General features: G+C 41.9%; 1 protein-coding gene across 10 annotated transcripts in view; it reads right to left on the bottom strand.

Annotated features, from left to right (window-relative positions):
- SHANK2 (SH3 and multiple ankyrin repeat domains 2) overlaps positions 1-19,435 on the bottom strand; it is a 951,897-nt gene that overhangs the window by 72,029 nt on the left and 860,433 nt on the right. For 5 of the 10 annotated variants that reach the window (XM_073604227.1, XM_073604226.1, XM_073604228.1 and 2 more), the window contains 3 exons: positions 17,707-17,842; positions 10,871-10,951; positions 5,376-5,396 (listed from right to left, as the gene is read on the bottom strand). In XM_073604227.1, coding sequence (XP_073460328.1) covers positions 5,376-5,396; positions 10,871-10,951; positions 17,707-17,842 — 238 coding nt within the window. The remainder of the gene's footprint in view (positions 1-5,375; positions 5,397-10,870; positions 10,952-17,706; positions 17,843-19,435) is intronic. The other 5 variants (XM_073604232.1, XM_073604233.1, XM_073604234.1 and 2 more) reach the window with 2 other exon arrangements.

The raw sequence follows: 19,435 nt of genomic DNA, 5'->3' as shown, positions 1-19,435 counted from the left end.
GCATAATCCGTCCCAGGAGAAAGCACTCGCATATCAAAGCGAGGTTCCCCATAGAAGTCAATGGAAACAAAGATAATTCGTTCCGCATTGACTTCTATTACATACAATACCACATGTGGCCAGAGGTGGGGGGGGGCGCCGGAGAGCCTCGGAAATACTCGGGGACAGCTCGGCGGATCTCTGAAAGCCTCAGAAAGGCTCAAAAACACTCGGAAACAGAGTGTTTCTGGGTGATTCAACGTATTTCCGAACGGCTCCAAACCGTTCCGAGTGTCCCCGGCGCCCCCGCACCTCTGGCCAAATGCGGTACTACACACCCCATTAGCCTGAATTCTGCTTGATTTGCAAGACAACACTCGCAAACAGAGTCAGAATTAAAAAAAAAAAAAAAAAGTTGCTCGGCTTTCAAAACGCTTGTTAACCGCGTTGCTCGTAAACCAAGGTTACACTGTAACATCTGATATACATATCTTTCTCCTTTTGATGTCTGAAGCCATATCATATATTACCATATGTCACTACGTAAATCTTGTCTTGCTTTGTGAAGAATAAACACTTTTTCTTAAGTATCCCATGAGCTAAGGATTCTACAATGAAACTAATTTCTAACAGGTATCCTCTGCTCATGCGTTTTTCCATCATGTGGTCAGTTAGAATTTTGACAGGTGAAAGTGATAGGACATGAATGCTTCTTTATGTAAGAGCAGGCATGTAGGGTTGACTCTGCAATGGCATATGTGTAATTCTGTTTCCATAAGACTGCCTGGTTTATGTAGAATCGTGTTCTGGAAATATTAAGACTGTGTTCCTTTCTGAAAATAATGTAAAATGTAGATTTCTTCTATCTGATAAAGACATTAAATCCAGCACAATGGGAATAGCAGCACACTAACATTATTTCAATAAAATCCTTATTTGCCTTAGGGAGATTTCTGTGAGCCAAAAGAAAGCAGAGTGAAGAGCAATAACATGTTCATCATACATACACATACATGTCTAATATTTCACCCTTAAAGTGGAAGTTCAAAATTGGCTAGAACACAATTCTCTGCAGACAGGCCAGTTTGCAGCCACAGTGCACAGCCAGGCAGGTGATACACACTTTTCCTGGTTCAGCAATTTAACTTCCTATGTCACCAATCGATCCCCAGGCTAACTGGACAATGAATGTCCAATTCGTGATCTAGCGATCTTGAATACACTTCCTTTGTACATCTACATCTTTGTTACATAGATGCTTTTCCAATAACTATTTTAACCTTTTTTGGAAGGTGAACTGAAGGTCAAAATTCTACCCTTTCAAGCCAAGGGATACTCTATTGCAAACATACCCCCAAGGAGAGCATGAACCTAGGATGAGTCTATCAAAGAACTCAAGTAAGAATGATCTTTCTATCACTGGAAAAACACATTTAGAGACTTTATCATGCTCAGGATATATACTAACTTATGGAAAAAGAGACAAAAATGATGCATTCCTCAATACTTCTCGCTCTATACACTCACCGGCCACTTTATTAGGTACACCTTGCTAGTCCTGGGTTGGGCACCCTTTTTGCTTTCAGAACTGCCTTCATTCTTGGCATAGATACAAGGTGTTGGAAACATTCCTCAGATTTTGCTCCATAGTGACATGATAATATCACGCAGTTGCTGCAGATTTGTCGGCTGCACATCCATGATATGACTCTCTCATTCCACCACATCCCAAAGATGCTCTATTGGATTGAGATCTGGTGACTGTGGAGGCCATTGGAGTACAGTGACCTCATTGTCCAGTGGTAAGATGATTTTAGCTTTGTGACATGGTGCATTGAAATGCTGGAAGGATCCATCAGAAGATAGGTGCACTGTAGTCATAAAGGGATGGACATGGTCAGCAACAATACTCAGGTAGGTCGTGGCATTCAAACGATGCTCAATTGGTACTAAGGAGCCCAAAGTGCGGCAAGAAAAAATCCCCCACACAATTACACCACCAGCCTGAACCGTTGATACAAGGCAGGATGGATCCATGCTTTCATGTTGTTTACGTCAAATTCTAACCCTACCATCTGAATGTCGCAGCTGAAATCGAGACTCATCAGACCAGGCAACGTTTTTCCAATCTTCTATTGTCCAATTTTGGTGATCCTGTGCGAATTGAAGCCTTAGTTTCCTGTTCTTAGCTGACAGGAGTGGTACCAAGTGTGGTCTAGCCAATCAGCTTCAAGGTTCGATGTGTTGCGTGTTCAGAGATGGTATTCTGCATATCTTGGTTGTAAAGAGTGGTTATTTAAAGCGGAGTTCCACCCAAAAATGGAACTTCCGCTTTTCCGGTTCCTCCCCCCCTCCGGTGTCACATTTGGCACCTTTCAGGGGGGAGGGGGGAGCAGATACCTGTCTAATACAGGTATTTTGCTCCCACTTCCGGGAATAGATAACCGGGCCACCCGCGGGTATCTATGCCACTTCCCGTCTCCCCCGCTGTCTTCTGGGATACACACGGGTCCCAGAACACAGCAGGGACCAGTGGGATAGCGCAGCACTTCACTTCCTGATTCCCTTGCAGAGGATGGCAGTGGCAGCACCCGACAGCCGAGGGATAGATCGGCTTTGGGTGCCGACATCTCGGGCGCCCTGGACAGGTAAGTGTCCATATTTTAGAAGTCAGCAGCTGCAGTATTTGTAGCTGCTGACTTTAAAATAAAAAAAATCAGCAGAACTTCTTTTTAAGTTACTGTCGCCTTTCTATCATCTCAAACCAGACTGCCCATTCTCCTCTGACGTTAATAGGGCATTTTCGTCCGCACAACTACCGCTCACTGGATATTTTCTCTTTTTTCTGACCATTCTCTGTTAACCAGAGAGATGGTTGTGAATGAAAATGCCAGTAGATCAGCAGTTTTTGAAATACTCAGACCAGCCCATCTGGCACCAACAACCATGCCATGTTCACAGTCACTTAATTCCCTTTTCTTCAGCATTCTGATGCTTGGTTTGAACTTCAGCACGTCGTCTTCACCACGTCTAGACGCCTAAATGCATTGAGTTGCTGCCATGTGATTGGTGGATTAGCAATTTGTGTTACCAAGCAATTGAACAGGTGTACCTAATAAAGTGGCCGGTGAGTGTATATAATCCATTCATTAGTCCTATAAATACATCTTACTATAACCTCCATTAGTATTTCTCTCTAATAATGTACAACTATAGAACTTGTCCTATAACATTTTACTTGAATTATTATTATATTATTATTATATAGGATTTATATAGTGCCAACAGTTTACGCAGTGCTTTACAATATAATAGGGAGACAATACAGTTACAATACTATAAAAAACAAGAGGATTAAGAGGGCACTGCTCAGAAGAGCTTACAATCTAATAGAATGAGGATCCATACAGACTTAGCATGAAGGATTATTTTCCATCTTTAGTATCTCAACTAGTTGTCAGATAATCCCATAGATGAATCCTCATTCTAGCCTCCAGATGTATTCCTGTCTTGGGATATGAAGTTATTTTTAGGTTCCTCTATAAAAATGATTGGCCTCCAAAAACACCTTTAAAAAATAGAGGGGCGTTAAAACAAAAGAAATAAAAAAGAAAAAGAAAAAAGAAACATGTTTTGCCACCATTTATAAGTGATCCAAGGAAGTATTAGAGCTGACACAGGAAGTATCACTGTTAGAAGGAAAAGGTCAGATCTTTTTCCGTTTTTTTTTAACTGCCGTGTTCCTTTTGGTTAGAGCTCCACTTCCTATCCCAAAGGCACAACAGGAAGTAATGGGAAATCCCACAATTTTTACAGTCCACTGAGACATCACCCTTCACCTCCTCTTCTAGTATGAACTCTCACATTTTGGATTTCCCCAACATTTTGTGACTTTGGGGTAGGAAGTGATGAGAAATCTCCTCAACAGGGACACATACATGGAAGGCTAAAAAAAGTTAGAACTGTCCTACTTTAAAAATCCGGGGTTACACGTTACTGCAAAGGAAAGTTGGTTTGAGGTAGCACATGATCACATACAGCATCTCAAAGACAACAATGTGAATCTTCTAAACAACGCACATGGTGAGACCAAACAACAAGAAAAATGTAGGTATATCCAAATACATCCAAGTAAATGATTGTAAATGTTTACAAATGGTTCTGCCAGCTGAAATGTTCTTTTTTTTTACATAAATTTGTCTGTAATTGGCATAGTAAATTTACTCTCTGCATACGTGATATCAAAGAAAGCATCCCCATCATCTCTTTAGATATGCACACGCTGTAGGCTAACAGGGATGGGAAAAGTACATGCTTGTCTAAACAGATACACTCTAACACAGTATTATTATTATTATTACTATAGGTACTTATATAGTGCTGTCAATTTACATATATTCACATCAGTCCCTGCCCTCAAGGAGCTTACAATTCTATGGTACCCATCAGTCCCTGCCCTCAAGGAGCTTACAATTCTAAGGTACCCATCAGTCCCTGCCCTCAAGGAGCTTACAAGTCTAAAGTACCCAACTCACATTAATACATACATACACTAGGGCCAATTTAGACCAGAGTTAGTTAACCTACCAGCATGTCTATGGAGTGATGAAGGAAACCAGCGTAACCAGAGGAAACCCATACAGTCACAGGGAAAACATGCAGACTTCCAGGCAGGTAATGCCGTGGTTGGGATTCGAACCAACGACCCCAATGCTGCTAGGAGGAAGCGCTAACCACGTTGCCACTGTACAGTATTATAACATTATTAACTGTCTTGCTTCTACTCCAAACCTCACCATATTTCCATCCTACACCTAGAAAATTCATGAAAGGCCTGTGCTGTATGGGAATGGCCATAGCATTTTGCCAATGTAACAATAAATCAGCCCTTACATTTACATTTTACTATGTTCAGAGTGGTTTACCATTCTTTCATTATTATTATTATGCAGGATTTATATAGCGCCAATAGTTTCGGCAGTGCTTTACAACATGAGGGAAGACAGTACAGTTACAATACAATTCAATATAGGACAGGCCCTGATTGTTAGAGCTAAGGGCTTACATAAGTCTTACATCAGCAATATCCGCCCTGCTCCCACATAGAACAAGCTTAGGCTTTATGTATTCCTGCTGGAAATGTGGTATCTTTGTTGAAATTATACTGCTGTCTTGCTAAACAAAGCAAGTACTGAGAAATCTGAATTTCATACTTTTTACTTTGACTGCATTAATAAACCTGAAAAAAATGAGTAATTATCCAGAAACAAAAAGATGCACAATATCACAGATCAGCAATATCCCAAAGGCCTGGGCACTGAGATCAGATGGGCGGTTCCTAAGGGAAAGGGACAAAGTTTTAGATCAACAGACAAAATGTGACATTTTTTCCTTACCCTTCTTTTTCCGTATAGAAGCTTGCAAGTAAAGAGAGAGAGCAACTGTCAAATTTGAGCTAATCGTAATATCAGCACAAAATACTTATGTCCGGTGCACACTATGAGATGATCAGACGAATTATCATCCATTTTTTTTTTTTGCATGATAATCTCAGATTGAACCTGATAAGTTTACTAAAGTCACAAAAATTCTCGTATAACAGAATAAAAATTCGGGAGTGATGTCATGTGTTGTGATGCATTTGTATTGCATTTTCAAATGACAGCTGTACTGATTAAACGAAAATCGTACGATCTGGTATCACATGAATTTATTTTCGTGATGATATGAACTGTGATGATTGGCTCTCGAAAGCTCTGTAATAACGATCCGATTATCGTACGATCGCTTTGAAAAGCTGTATTTTTCGTACGATTTTCTGATCGTGTATACAGGGCTTAAAGCTTGTACTGGTTTTTCAACTGTTAATAAAACCATTGCGATTATAAAGACAGAAGACGTTCAACTGTCAGTTTTTTTTGGAACAAAAGAATTTCCTTACTGCTATGCACAAATTCTGACTCTTCTGGCTGTTAACGTTTTTTTGAAAGCTGAACCTGATCGCTTACTTTGTAATGTGGGAGAAACCAAAATACTGCAAATGAAGAGCACAGGGAAGGTGTGGTTTTTCCATTTCATAACGATGAAGGTTTTATTGTATCAAGGTGATCTAAAGCCTTGTTCATCTGTACCAGCTAAAACAACACCCGTGATTATTTTGCATATAAACAATTTAAAACGGTTAGGTTGTTGAAAGAGTTCGGTGTCACTCAAAGTAATAATCAGAGAGCTTGAATGACAGCTAAACATAGCACAGCATATTATTGCAGTATAACCATTGTGAAGCGAGCTCTCAGACACTGAGCTCAGAAATACTGCATCAGGGGAGAGAAAGCATGTGAGGGGGTTTGAATTAGAGAGAGCTCACTCCTGTGATGGTGGAGGTCAGCAGTAATGACTAGGCCTTATTTACAGTAGCAACGTCCTGAGAGTATTCTAGTCAGGCTTTATGAGGTATCCAAATGGCCTACACCTATAGCAAGGGCATTATGAAAGTTTAGTTAGAGCTGCACAGTTTATTTTTATCTACAGTCACCTTTTACCTGTATAGGCAGTTTTTTTTGGTGAAGGTGCACTAACCCTTTACTTCTCATAGTTAAAGTTTACTTTCACTTTAAATAGTTTGTTTAGACCTTTACTTATGCCACGTACACACGAGCAGACTTTCCGGCAGACTTGGTCCGGCGGACCGGACTCTGACGGACAATTCGATCGTGTGAGGGCTCCAGCGGACTTTTTTTTCCCCAAAAGTCCGACGGACCTAGAAATATAACATGTTTCAAATCTTTCTGACGGAAAAATCCGCTCGTCTGTATGCTAGTCCGACGGACTAAAACCGACGCTGGGGCAGCTATTGGCTACTGGCTATGAACTTCCTTATTTTAGTCCAGTCGTACGTCATCACGTACAAATCCGTCGGACTTTGGTGTGATCGTGTGTAGGCAAGTCCGTTCATTCGGAAAGTCCGTTGGAAGTCCGTCGGATAGTCCGTCGGACCAGTCTAGTCGAAAAGTCTGCGGCATAACATGTACACACAGTATACAGCACTGTGTTCTGGGTGTGAGAAGAGACCAGTCTCACACATGGAACAAAATAGCATCAGCCTGAGCAGCACTCAGCCATTCATAGGCAGCTTTGTATTCTATCACTAAATACAAAGCTTCCTCTGAGTCAGAAAGGAGGGCTGATGACCTCACAATCTCTGGATCAGCCTATCAGAGAAAGCTTTGTATTCATTGATAGAATACAAAGCTGCCTATGAATGGCTGAGTGCCACTCAGGCCAATGCTGAATCAAGTCAGAGATCATGATGTCATCAGCCCGGCTTTCCGACTCAGTCAATCAGAAGAAGCTTTGTATTTATTGATAGAATACAAAGCTGCCTATGAATGGCTGAGTGCCACTCAGCTCGACGCCGAACACATGGCTGTATACTGTAAGTAGCTGAGGCTACATACAGTTTACACAGCGCACCCAGAGGGTGCACATGTTAGGAATAGAAATAGATTGTTTGGTCCAGCTTGCCCCAAACCAACTATTTAAAATGAAAGTAAACCATTCGTTAGAGACCAGACTCTCATGTAAAGTGTAGCGATTACATAAATACACATTAGGCACCAGCCACAGCCTGGCAAGAGTAAGTACTGCCACTTGTGTACTGTAATTTACACAAAACTATTCCCATTTACTTTAACTAGATGATGGATCCACACTTTATTAGGTAACAAATTTACATTGTCAAATTTAGCAAGCTCACAGTAACAGCTTATTTCCTGATACACGCTGAGCATGCATCAATTTGCATACATCATCATTTTGCAACATATATTAACTCATGAAAATTTGGTGTAATCAGAGCATGATATTTATAATTCAATGCATTCAAGTCATTTAGTAGTTACGTATTCACAGTGAAAGTGTACAGTAAACAGAGTAAACTGTTACAATTGATGATAGATATAGGTCTCTCTGTAATCTGTCTAGGATCGTGCTGGGATTTGTATGAGATGACAAGCTGGTTTTTGAGACACTGGGGGTTATTTACTAAAGGCAAATCCACTTTGCTCTACAAGCGCACTGCAAGTGCACTTGGAAGTGCAGTCGCTGAAGATCCGAGGGGGACATACAAGGGTAATAAAAAACAGCATTTTAGCTTGCGTGATTGGCTGATAAAATCAGCAAAGCTTCCCCTCATTTCAGATCTTCCCCTCAGATCTACAGCGACTGAACTTCCAAGTGCACTTGTAGTGCAAAGTGGATTTGCCTTTAGTAAATCAACCCCAATGCCTTATAACAGACCTATGTTCTAGGATGGTTGATGCAGAGGTGTCCTTAGAATTCCTTGATTAAGAGGTCATCTACATCCCAACAATACATTTTCAGCCGCTTTACAAGTCTGGTTTGAGGGTCTAAACTTCTAATACATTTTAATCAAAGAAAACCTAAATTGAGGCAAAGATGTGGCCTGCCTGACTACTCTTTTGGAATGGCGTAAATGCCATGATGAATTTTGATGTCGCTCTTATTGTAACACCAACCAAAAGCAAGGAAGCAGTCAGTGCATTCAGAACTCATAATCAGCATGTTGACAGGTCAGTGACTCAGAAGGTAATGAAGCCATTGGATTAGCATAACAGCCAACTAGCACATTCAGGAGAAAAGGATCATCAACCTCAGCTGCCATACTGCCTCACTACAGGTCTTATGCTCCGTACACACGAGCGGATTTTCCGTCGGATAAAACTTGGATGGTTTTTCCGACGGAATTCCGCTCAAGCTTGCCTTGCATACACACGGTCACACAAAAGTTCTCTGAACTTTCGACCGTCAAGAACATGGTGACGTACAACACTACGACAAGCCGAGAAAATGAAGTCTAATGCTTCTGAGCATGCGTCGAATTGTTTCCGAGCATGCGTAGGAATTTTGCACTTCTGAATTTGTACAGACGATTGCATTTTCGCATAGGAACTTTTCCCGACCGAAAAATAGAGAACATGCTCCCAATCTTTTGCTGGCTGGAATTCCGCCAGCAAAAGACCGATGAAGCATTAGACACGGTCGCATTTTCCGACAAAAATCTCTCATCGGAGTTTTGCTGGCAGAATTTTTCGATCGTGTGTATGCGGCATTAATGGTAATAGTGCAAACAGCCATAATTACCAATCAGGTTTCAGCACCTATATGATGATTTATTGTTACTATGTGGGTCATTTAAAACTGTGAGTGGATATCGCTATCTCCTCTTCATTGTACTCCAAGAACTTACTCAAAAATGCAGCCTGGAATTTGCGGCCCATTCATAAAATGTAGGTTACTGTAGTGACACCATGATACCTTATGGAGTTTTCTTTGCTTAACAGTGATTCAGGCTGGATTCATACCTATGCAGTTTTAGTGCTTTTTGCATTTTGTAGATTTGCACCACAGTCCATTTAACATTGTTTCCTATGGAACTCTTTCTGTAGTACAAATCTGCAAAATGCAAAGAGCACTAAAAATGCATAAGTGTGAATCCAGCCTAAAGGAGAGCCGGCCGCATGATTTTGACAGAAGAAGACATCTTTTTAGAGGCTAACTAAATTAGTTAAGAAAATGACTGGATACTTTTATGTAATATATAAAACTATAACAATTCTTGTTATCAAGGCCCCATACAAAGGTGCAAGGACAGCTGTATGAGAACATGGGAGCCATCACTGGTGACCTTTCCTTCTGAAAATATTAGCTGGCTGGCCATTCTGACAATATGTCGCAAAGTCTTTTCTGATGATACATTGATTTCTAATCTTCATGTTTGTTCCCGGTCATTGACTTAAGTACTGAAGCCAGTCATAGCCAGGCAATTATTATTTTTACATGGAGGTCAGCAGGCAGTCTCTTTATATCTCCCAGTCCAGTTTTCCTGAAAGAGGAGATTTGGGAAATTTTATATTTTAATCTATTTGACCAATAAGAGGCACCTACTAGCTCAGGGTTATGTTTCCCGGATACTGTGAGTTTCTGCACTCCACTGGTCTTAATGTCAGTTGTCAAAGCTCAGTGCATGCATGTGTAATCAGCAATTAGGTTTGCACAGAAATATTGCTTGGGATATGAAGTAACCATTTTTTTATTGATGTTTTCTGCAGATTATGCAGCAGACACAGGTAAATTTAGGCACACATACATGGAATGGATGGTATTCGGTATTGAGCAATACTGCAGAAGAAGGGCGATTTGTAGAACTTAAGATGTTCCCACTAGTACCATGCCCTACCATTTAGAGGCTGGCAGGGCATGCTTGGAGTTGTAGTCATGCTACAGCTGGAGAGTGAAAAATTGGCACAGCACTGCACTGGGGGGGATACGGTATGGAATCACAATGAGTAAAGGTACAAAGACTGCGTTCCAGTCCTTTTTGCTTGGTAGGCAGACAAGCATGTGGCTAGACATTGTTTGTCAATGGGTTATGAGAAGAACGGTAGTGGTGGTTGATCAGTCAGAGTGGTTTGGCCACACAACTGGCTGCCTGGAAGGTGGTCTTGGTTGCCTCTATACCCAGTCTGAATAAGAAATATACAAATCACTAGCCTAACCTTCAGATCCTGTACATCTTACCTTTATCCACTGCTGAGAGGGCCCAGAGATTTAAGATGAAAGAAAAATTAGAACAAAGTAGGCCATAAAACTAAGCACGGAGAAACACGACACAAAGAGGGCATCGCCTTTATAATGCGTTCTCTGCAGGCGGCAAATGCACTTCACAAACATGATGCACACTGAGAGTGTTAGGAAATCATGCAAGGGCGTGCACCATAACCAGGCCAGGCATCAGAATGCCGCACTTATACACAAATCAAGCTCCTAGCCCTCCCCAACACTTTGCATGCCAACACAGGAACACACTTACCAAGTTCTTCCAACTCGGAGGTCATAGATTTAGACCGCAAGGACAGTGCAGTGGTGGGAGCCCGCTTTGGAGGTGGAGGGGCTTCGCATTAAAAGAAGGATATAGACTTATCAATTAAAAGCATAACAGAGAACATAGATGAGATGAAGGCAGGATATAGGGCCATAACATACATGAAACACACATGGTGAATAAAGCATTTTTATTTCTCTATGTGTTGTCTTCAAAGACTTTCCTCACTTTCTGTCTAGTCCAACTGTTGGTTGTCAGGATAGAAAATAAAGGTAAATCTCTCTAATGGAGTCCTACATTTCATTTAAAAACAGGGGTTTTAACCTTTCCCCACTCCATCCAATAGTATTGGCTGGACATACAATTTAAACAATCCACTCAATCCATATTCAGTCAGGTAGGCCCTAACACTACACAGAAGTTGGTTAGTCAAAAGCAAAATTCCACAATCAGATAGTATCATAAGTGGATATCTTAAAGCAGAAATATACTTACCTTCAGTCCAGTGGCCGGTGTTCTGCCGAGAAAGTTCCGCTCGGCGGATAAGGACCCCCCTCTACTGCGCAGGCGCTGCGCCTGCACAGTAGGATCCGGCGGAAATAGCCGAAGGTGAATAGCTGAAAATCAGCTGTACACGGTGCCTGTAAGAGGGCCCCTCGCGGGCTCGCTTCGCTCGCCAAGATTTGGGCACGGCCTCGCTGCGCTCGGCTCTTTTTGATTCCCCCTCTAGGTCCACTTGGATGGAGGGGAAGGAACCTGGACCTAGGGCGCAAGCGCTGTGTACAGCTGATTGAAAAGTTTGAGCTTCGGCTATCTCCGGCGGCTGACAGTAGTTCGTACTGCGCAGGCGCTGCACAGTACAGGGGGGGAACTTATCCACCGAGGGAACTTTCTCGGCAAGACACCGGCTTCTGAGTATGGCTCACCGGCCACTTTCATTGGTGATGACATCACTACAACGTAGGTGTGAGACTTCAGTCAGCTTGGCATTGCCAAATTTTAACAATGCGCATGCACAGCTCACTTTACAGGGACAGACAGGCAGGCAAGTTTGATGCAGAAGAGACAAAGCATGTCTCTTCTGCATTAAAAATCCTGCCTAATTTCCATTTTTTTGCCATAAAATTCCACTTTTAGGCTACTTTCATACTGAGGCACTTTATAGGTGCTATAGCGCTAAAAATAGCGCCTGTAAAGCACCTCTCCTCTCACTCCAGTGTGAAAGCCCGAGGCCTTTTTCACACTGGGGCGGTGCACTGGCAGGACGCTCAAAAAACACCTGCAGCATCTTTGAGGCGCTGCAGGAGTGGTGTATACACCGCTCCTACAGCGCCCCTGCCCAATGAAATCAATGGGCAGCGAGGGCAAAGCACTGCTGCAGCGGCATTTTGCGGGCGCTTTTAACCCTTTTTCAGTCGTTAGCGGGGGGTTAAAAGCGATTCGCTAGCGGGCAAAAAGCACCGCAAAAACAACGGTAAAGCCCCCTTCACTTCCTGTCCCATAGTCATACAGGAAGTCAGAAGAAATCCCTGCAAAACAAGGGGATCCATTGGGCCCTCCAGGTCACCAGAACTAGTGTCCTCATTGGAAGATTTCTCCTCTTTCTGGGGAAACCCCAAAATGTGGGTTTTTTTTCTTTTCAATGATAAGGGCAAACAGGACAAATAGAGAAGATAAATCTCCTTATAGGGGGCACAGAGCAATAAAAACCTGATAGGTATTCTAACCCCCCTCCCCTCTATCCAAAACTAAAAAAAGGTTTTGCCATTAGCTATGCTTTAACAGGAAGAACAGTTTTTGTAGCACAAGGCAACCAATCAAATTGTGTGGTTTCTAATGAAGCAGAGGAAGCTAAAAACCAAATCTAGTTGCTATGGGCACAAAAGTGGTATTACCTGCTGTGACAGCAGAGGAACATGGTTCTAATTAACAATTATCTCATCTCCTCTCATCTGAAGGTCACCATATACATTGAACAATTTGAACAACAATAAATTAACTTGTGGGGCCAGTTCCCACCACATGCAATCCAGTGCGTTTTTTCTTCTGCATCAAAAACGCATGGAAAGTAGGTTATATGGTTTTCAATGGCATAGTTCACACCAGTGCTTGCAGTTCCAGTGCGTTCCAGTTCCACAAAAAAAAGTAGATCATGCTGCATTTTTCCTGCACTGGACTGTACTGGAATGCTGTAAAACACATCAAAAACACACTGGAATGCACCTAAATCACACTGGAACACACATGTTCTTATTTAATGTTAAGAAAAAAGTGGGGGGGAAAAAAACGCACCAAAAACACGCATTGCAGAAAAGCATCTGGAACGCATCCAGACTGCATTTCTATGGTGTGAACTGGCACTCAGGGTCCTTTCACAAGGGCAGTCTGATCAGGTCCACCTGACAATTTTTCAGGCGGACCTGATCAGAGCCTCCATTTAACCCTGTGGAGGGGTGGATGCCAGCGGTGACATGTCTGCTGACACCCGCCGCTATCCGATCCAATCCTGTCCGCCAAATCCAGACAGGCGGCGACCCTATTTTTCATCAGTCTGGCGGTTCGGATGAAAACAAACAGGCGGTCTGTTTTCATTCGATCTCCCCATAGAGGAGAGCGGGACTCTGATAGGTCCATCTCTGCATAGTGAGCGAAGACAGGCCTGTCATCCGCCTGCTCAGCGGGGATCAGCAGAGCGATCCCTCGCTGAGCAAAGTGAAGTCCGACCGAGCGGACCGCCTGTGTGAAAGGACCCTAAATTTACCAAAACTATGCAATAGGAGGACCAACCTAAACTATCTAAATAATGTGTATCCAGCCAGGCAGGCCCTTGCAGTACATAGATATAAAAAAAAAAAAAATAATTGTATAGTCAGATTACAACATGTGTGGTGAGCTGCAAAGAAATAAATATCCATGTACTCTCTTCGCTGGCCTTCATTACAGTAACAAGGTTGAGAAAAATGGAGGTAGCTTTCACACCTGCAGACGACTGGTGTGAGCGGGGAAGAACACTTCTTGGGGCCGGTGCCCGCTCTCTGGGCGGTATTGTCCAGCTGGGTTTATGGTGGATAAAAACTGCCATAATGATGCTTGCAGTGGTCATGAAGAATTGATTTCCCTGGTGTGCTCTGTGTATTGCTTACATTATTCTTCTCTGCTATAGAATGTGAGCTGCGTGTTTCTGCTTGTTGCCATAGTGAATTTCACAGAAGGTAGCTTTGGGAACGCAACTCGAAAACAAAATAAAATAATACAGAAAAAAAAAAAAAAAAAAAACAAGATTCACAGTGTAATTAACAAGCAAGTTAAAAGTAACTACACTGCAGCCTGTAATCCAATGTCGATATTCCTCTGGAGACACATTCTGGGGGAAACCGAGGGAATCATGTATTCCACCACAACCAGATAACTTTAATTTCCTAAAGTAAGAGAGAGGGGACGTGTCCCCACAGCACCCAGATTTGAGCATTTGTTATGGTCAACACCACCTTTTCTGAGAACACTTATTGTTTTAGGTTTAATCTCATAGTGCAAAATGTCAAGGGGCCAAATCACAGTGCAGCCAGAGCGATTCAGCACTTCAAAGCGCTCTGCGTTGCCAGCTGGCTAGGGGGCAGTGTGTGGAAAAAATGATCCGCACTCCGGTTGTTGCTCTTAAAATTTCTTTATTTTATTGAATAGCCACAGTGGACAAACACAGATTAAGTCAGTTGACGCATTTCAGCCTATAAGGCCTTAGTCGGTGTGGTGCACAGCTGAGCACACCCCCTTTTTTTTTGTTTTGTAAAATCTTTATTTAAAGCATACAAAACATACACTTCATTCACTGCAATGTCAGCCGGCGCGAATCACTGCATTACCTGCTTTTGCAGTGTGATTTAGGCCTCCGCAATGCTATAAAATGCAGCATGTCTGCATTTTAGCGCAGCACTAGGCTGCATTGCTGTGTGAATGGGACACACAGGAAACAATTGTTTCCTGTGTGTCCCTGTGATGACAGATGTTTTACAATGTGGTAAATAGTCTGTCGCTGCATCTAGTGTGAATTGACCCTAAATAAACATCCTACATCTGTACTACTGGAGTGGAGGAGGTCTGGGTGGTGTTGGATATGGATGCATATTAGAGCTGCATGATTAATCATTATTAATTGTTAGCGCGATATTTTCCCCGTTGCGATCTTGAATAAAGTATTCCCCGATTCTTTCTATGCAGAAAATTCTCTCTGCTCTGCTTAAGCCGACAGTCCTCAAAAGAAAGGAAGAAAAAAAACAGGCAGTCTGCCAAAAATCCCAACATTCTTTAGCAGTGGAACTTAAGTATAAACATTGTAACAATTTGTCAAAGGAATAGACTTCAGAGTGTAAATGAGGAAAGTTTAACCACTTAAACACTAAACTTTTTTCTGACATTTGTTGGTTTCAAGTTAAAATCATTTTTTTTTGCTAGAAAATTACTTAGAACCCCCAAACATTATATATATATATATATATATATATTTTTTTTTTAGTAGAGACCCTAGAGAATAAAATGGTGGTTGTTGCAATATTTTATGTCACATTGTATTTGCGCAATGCAATTTTTTTTGGAAAAAATTACTTTAATGAATAAAAAAAAAACTAACCAGTAAAGTTAGCACAATTTTTTGTATAATGTGAAAGATTTTACGCCGCGAGAATCGTGATCTTTGTTCTAAGAAAAAAAAAAAGTCGTGATTCTCATTTTGACCAGAATCCTGCAGCTGTAGTGCATATAGATATGTAATTTGTGTCCTAATACTGGTATTTTTTAGGAACTTATTGCTGCTTAAACAATTGTATGTAGGTGTGATTGATGGCCTTATTGCCTCAAGAACTGTGAAACCACTATATATTTTAGTTTATGATTGATGTTGGTATTCCTGCCCTCGTTTTAGGGGACTTGCATCCAGGAAGGTGGGGTCATCCACAGGGTGGTGTTCCTGGCCTGGAGGGGGGGGGAATGTTTTTGGGTGTTTTCTGATTTCTAATCATTTTTCTAGGAATCCTGTCCTGCGTGGCGTGGATATGGGTTCCTTTTTTTGTGTCTTTTGTATTATATATTATGGAAAAATATTAATAAAAATAAATTTACAAAAAAAAGAAAAAACATCCTACATCCATGAGCCTGTTCTATGGCAGTAGTAAGCCTACGCTGCAATGAGCCTAACCTTTTGTACACAACAGAACAGATGTGTAATCCAAGTAAAACTTTAGCCGCAGACCCAGAGAAGTACAAGAACCAGTAGATGATTTAGCTCATCAGTGTCCAACAATAAGAGAGATATCAGTTTTGGTTCGGTCTAGATTTCAAACGTAACCAGCCAGCTGCCATTGCTGACTTCTTTTTGAAGGTGCAGTCACTATCTATCCCCTCTTATTCATTTCGGAGTCTCTCACTTGGAGCTAGCATACTGCATCTGAACACCTAATAAAAGCATAATTACTCACAAAGTAGTGAGGGAAGGATGAGGATGACAGCCCCAAGTGTACCTTCAAATCAAGTTAGCAAAGACAGCTACCAAATTACTATCCTGATATGTCTTTGATTACAGGGCTACAGAAAAAACAGGAGCTCCAGACCAAACATAAAGAGGCCCCCTTCATCAGGAGTTAAAACTGCAGAAACAGAAACAGATGTCTCTAACCTGAACAGGTTACGAATTATTAACAATAAATCAGAATTAAAGTGGTAGTAAACCACAGTTGAAGAAAAAAAAAATTTCCTGCAAGGCAATGCCATAATGTGCTAGTGTGCATCGCATGTCAGCACATTAAGAGAGACTTACCTCAAAGCGAAGCCCTCTATCACCACGCTGCCACCACTGACAGGGCTTCCATCTTCCCCTGGTCTTCATTCCGAGTTTGCAGCCTCCAGTTACCTGAGTGGCTGGGGGCTCGATGAGGTCACCCCACACATGCACGTGGGAGCTACCATCTACGGCACGGGCGCTGAAGGTTCTGCACTGTATGCTGGATCTTCAGAGCGCATGCTCTGGTGACGTCACCGGCTGCATGCAGTCTGAATATCTCCTAAATAGCGCAAGTTTAAGAGATATTGACAGTACCTACAGGTATGCCTTTCAATAGGCTTACCTGTAGGTAAAAGTGGTATAACAGAGTTTACTACCACTTGAACGACTTTAAAAAAATGGATAGAGTAGGAGATCATGTTGGGGAGATTTTCCTTAATTTCCTGTCTGATAGCCACAACAGGAAGTGAGAGATTCCATGGGAAGGTTTCCACTCTATTCCTGTTCTGGTGACAACTCAAAATGTAGGATTCTCTTTTACTTTCACTGCTGAAGATAGTGATTACCAGGAAAAATAGAGAGGGTGAATCTCCATAAGAGGGACAGAGACAGCAATAAACACATGACAATTGTTGGGATCCCTCTACACTCTATTCACGTTTGCTTTAGTTATACTTCAAGATCTCAGTACTCAGAGCAGGCTCCAGCTGCTGATTACAAAGCTCTCCCAACATTAGGACTGGTGCTTTCACGTTTTCTGGACCTCTTGGATTTTTCCTGAGGCACCTCTCATCATACACTTCAAAACAGTTTATTGAGATTAATCTACGCTTGGATCCAGCTCTCACATGTTTTGGATTAAAGCATATTACAATATTAGATGACATAGATTTAGACAAAGGCTCAGCAGCACAAGACGATGCAAAGTACAACAGCAGTATTTGGGTAGTAAAATAAGAAAATGCTATAATAAGTGATAGATGGAAAGAAAATGAGTGACAAGTGATCGGTATCAGGGAATATTGTGTGTGTGACACAGATAGCAAAACAGTACCTTTTTTCCTGGCTGTATCATCCGGATCTAGGCTCCTGGTCACCGTCACAACCTTCAGAACGAGGTGGTTGCCTCCATGCCTTATCATGTTAACCACTTGCCGATGGCCGACTTTAACCACATTCTCATTATTCACCTGCAGAGAACCAGACTGACATTACAAATGTGTACACAGAATGACCTTCATTTAACAAGCAAGAGAGCAACATGCTGTGTGGTATGTGGAGGTGGTCAGAAGATATCCGACAGAGGACAGGCAAACCACTTAATATTGGGGAAATGACTGCTGCCTTTGATCACACATTTGGTTGCAAAGCTTTTGTAGCATTGGAAAAAATATATACAAGCAAAAATTAGCACAGTTTTCATGTGAGGAAGGAATGGAACCCCTTTCTGGTTCATTACTGCTACCCTAGACAAGATGGAGCTTGTGTTGATGGCATCAGTTTGAGACGCTTCTAAGATCATTCAGAATACATTGACAAGTGCATATCTGACCTGCAGCTGACTGACTTCGTTTTGTGGTGTGTAGTGTAGCCCATTGAAATGGGCGTGGATTCACAATACACTATAATTTAAGTGTAGGGTTTTACCAGACAGAAAGTGATAAAATCTTCAATGGGGCACAGACCGAAATACAAATCTGAGAGGGCTTCGGGCCTTTCTCCATTTTGCTAAAGGAAAGCATTTCACCTCTGTGGTTGGAAAGTTCCCCCCATTCTTATTTGATAAAACATTGCGAGAAAGAAAAAGAAGCGAGGGTAAATCTCAGAGCCGTGGATAGCAGTATAAATCTGAAAGAGGTTCTAACACTTCCCCAAATCTATCCATAAATAAGTAAAAAAGGACTTTGCTGGACATACATTTTAAAAACATTTCTCTCAATACCTATCTAACCTGCGAGAGATGGACAACTCTGCTAGAAATAGTCAAGAATAGGCAAAAACTGCAGCATCCAGATGTACAAAGCTGGTAAAGACTTTATCCAAATTACTCCTAATTTCAACTGCAAACAAACATAGTTTGTCTAAGTAGCGGCTCAGGAGGGCGAAACAGCAAATGTCTTTTTTTTGTGAGCTTAATGTGTAACTAAAAGGCAACATTTTTTTTTAGCTTTGGATGTAGTGGAGATGGATAAGAACACCTGTCAGTTTTAGCCTCTCTATTTGTTCTGTTTATTATTATCATTAAAATTAAAAGTAAATCCCAGATTTTGTGTTGACATCAGAACAGGAAAAGAGGGGAAAGTTCTGGTGACCCTAGTGGCACACCGGGATTCCACAACTTTGGAGGGATTTCACTTCCTGTTTTGGCTTTGGGACGGGAAGTGAAGGGCAAGAAAAAACCTTACTCTATCCAAAGTGAGAAATTTAGTCACATGTTAACTTGTGACAATAAAAAAAATTGGCAATTTGTTCAAGCGGAACTTCACCCAAAAGGGAAAGTTCTGCTTTAAGCCCCCCCCCCCTTCTTGTTTCAGTAATGGCACTTTTCTTTCTTATTGGGGGGAGGGGAGCGGGTACCCGATTTTGACAGGTGCCTGCTCCCACTTCCACGTGGATCGATCCAAGCAAAAGTTCTCCTTCCCCCCTCCCCGCAGTCTTCTGGGATACGTCACAGGTCCCAGAAGGCTGCGGGACCATTTACAATGCACAGCACAGCTTGCGCATGTGCAGTGGCCACCTGGTTTTAAAGCCGCAAGCTCTCACAGCCAGGTGCCCACAATTGA

Source organism: Aquarana catesbeiana, linkage group LG11 (assembly GCF_042186555.1).
Source record: "Aquarana catesbeiana isolate 2022-GZ linkage group LG11, ASM4218655v1, whole genome shotgun sequence".
Taxonomy (NCBI): Eukaryota; Metazoa; Chordata; class Amphibia; order Anura; family Ranidae; genus Aquarana; species Aquarana catesbeiana.
The sequence above is the reverse complement of the archived record's forward strand: the minus strand, read 5'-3'. Positions and strand labels throughout refer to the sequence as shown.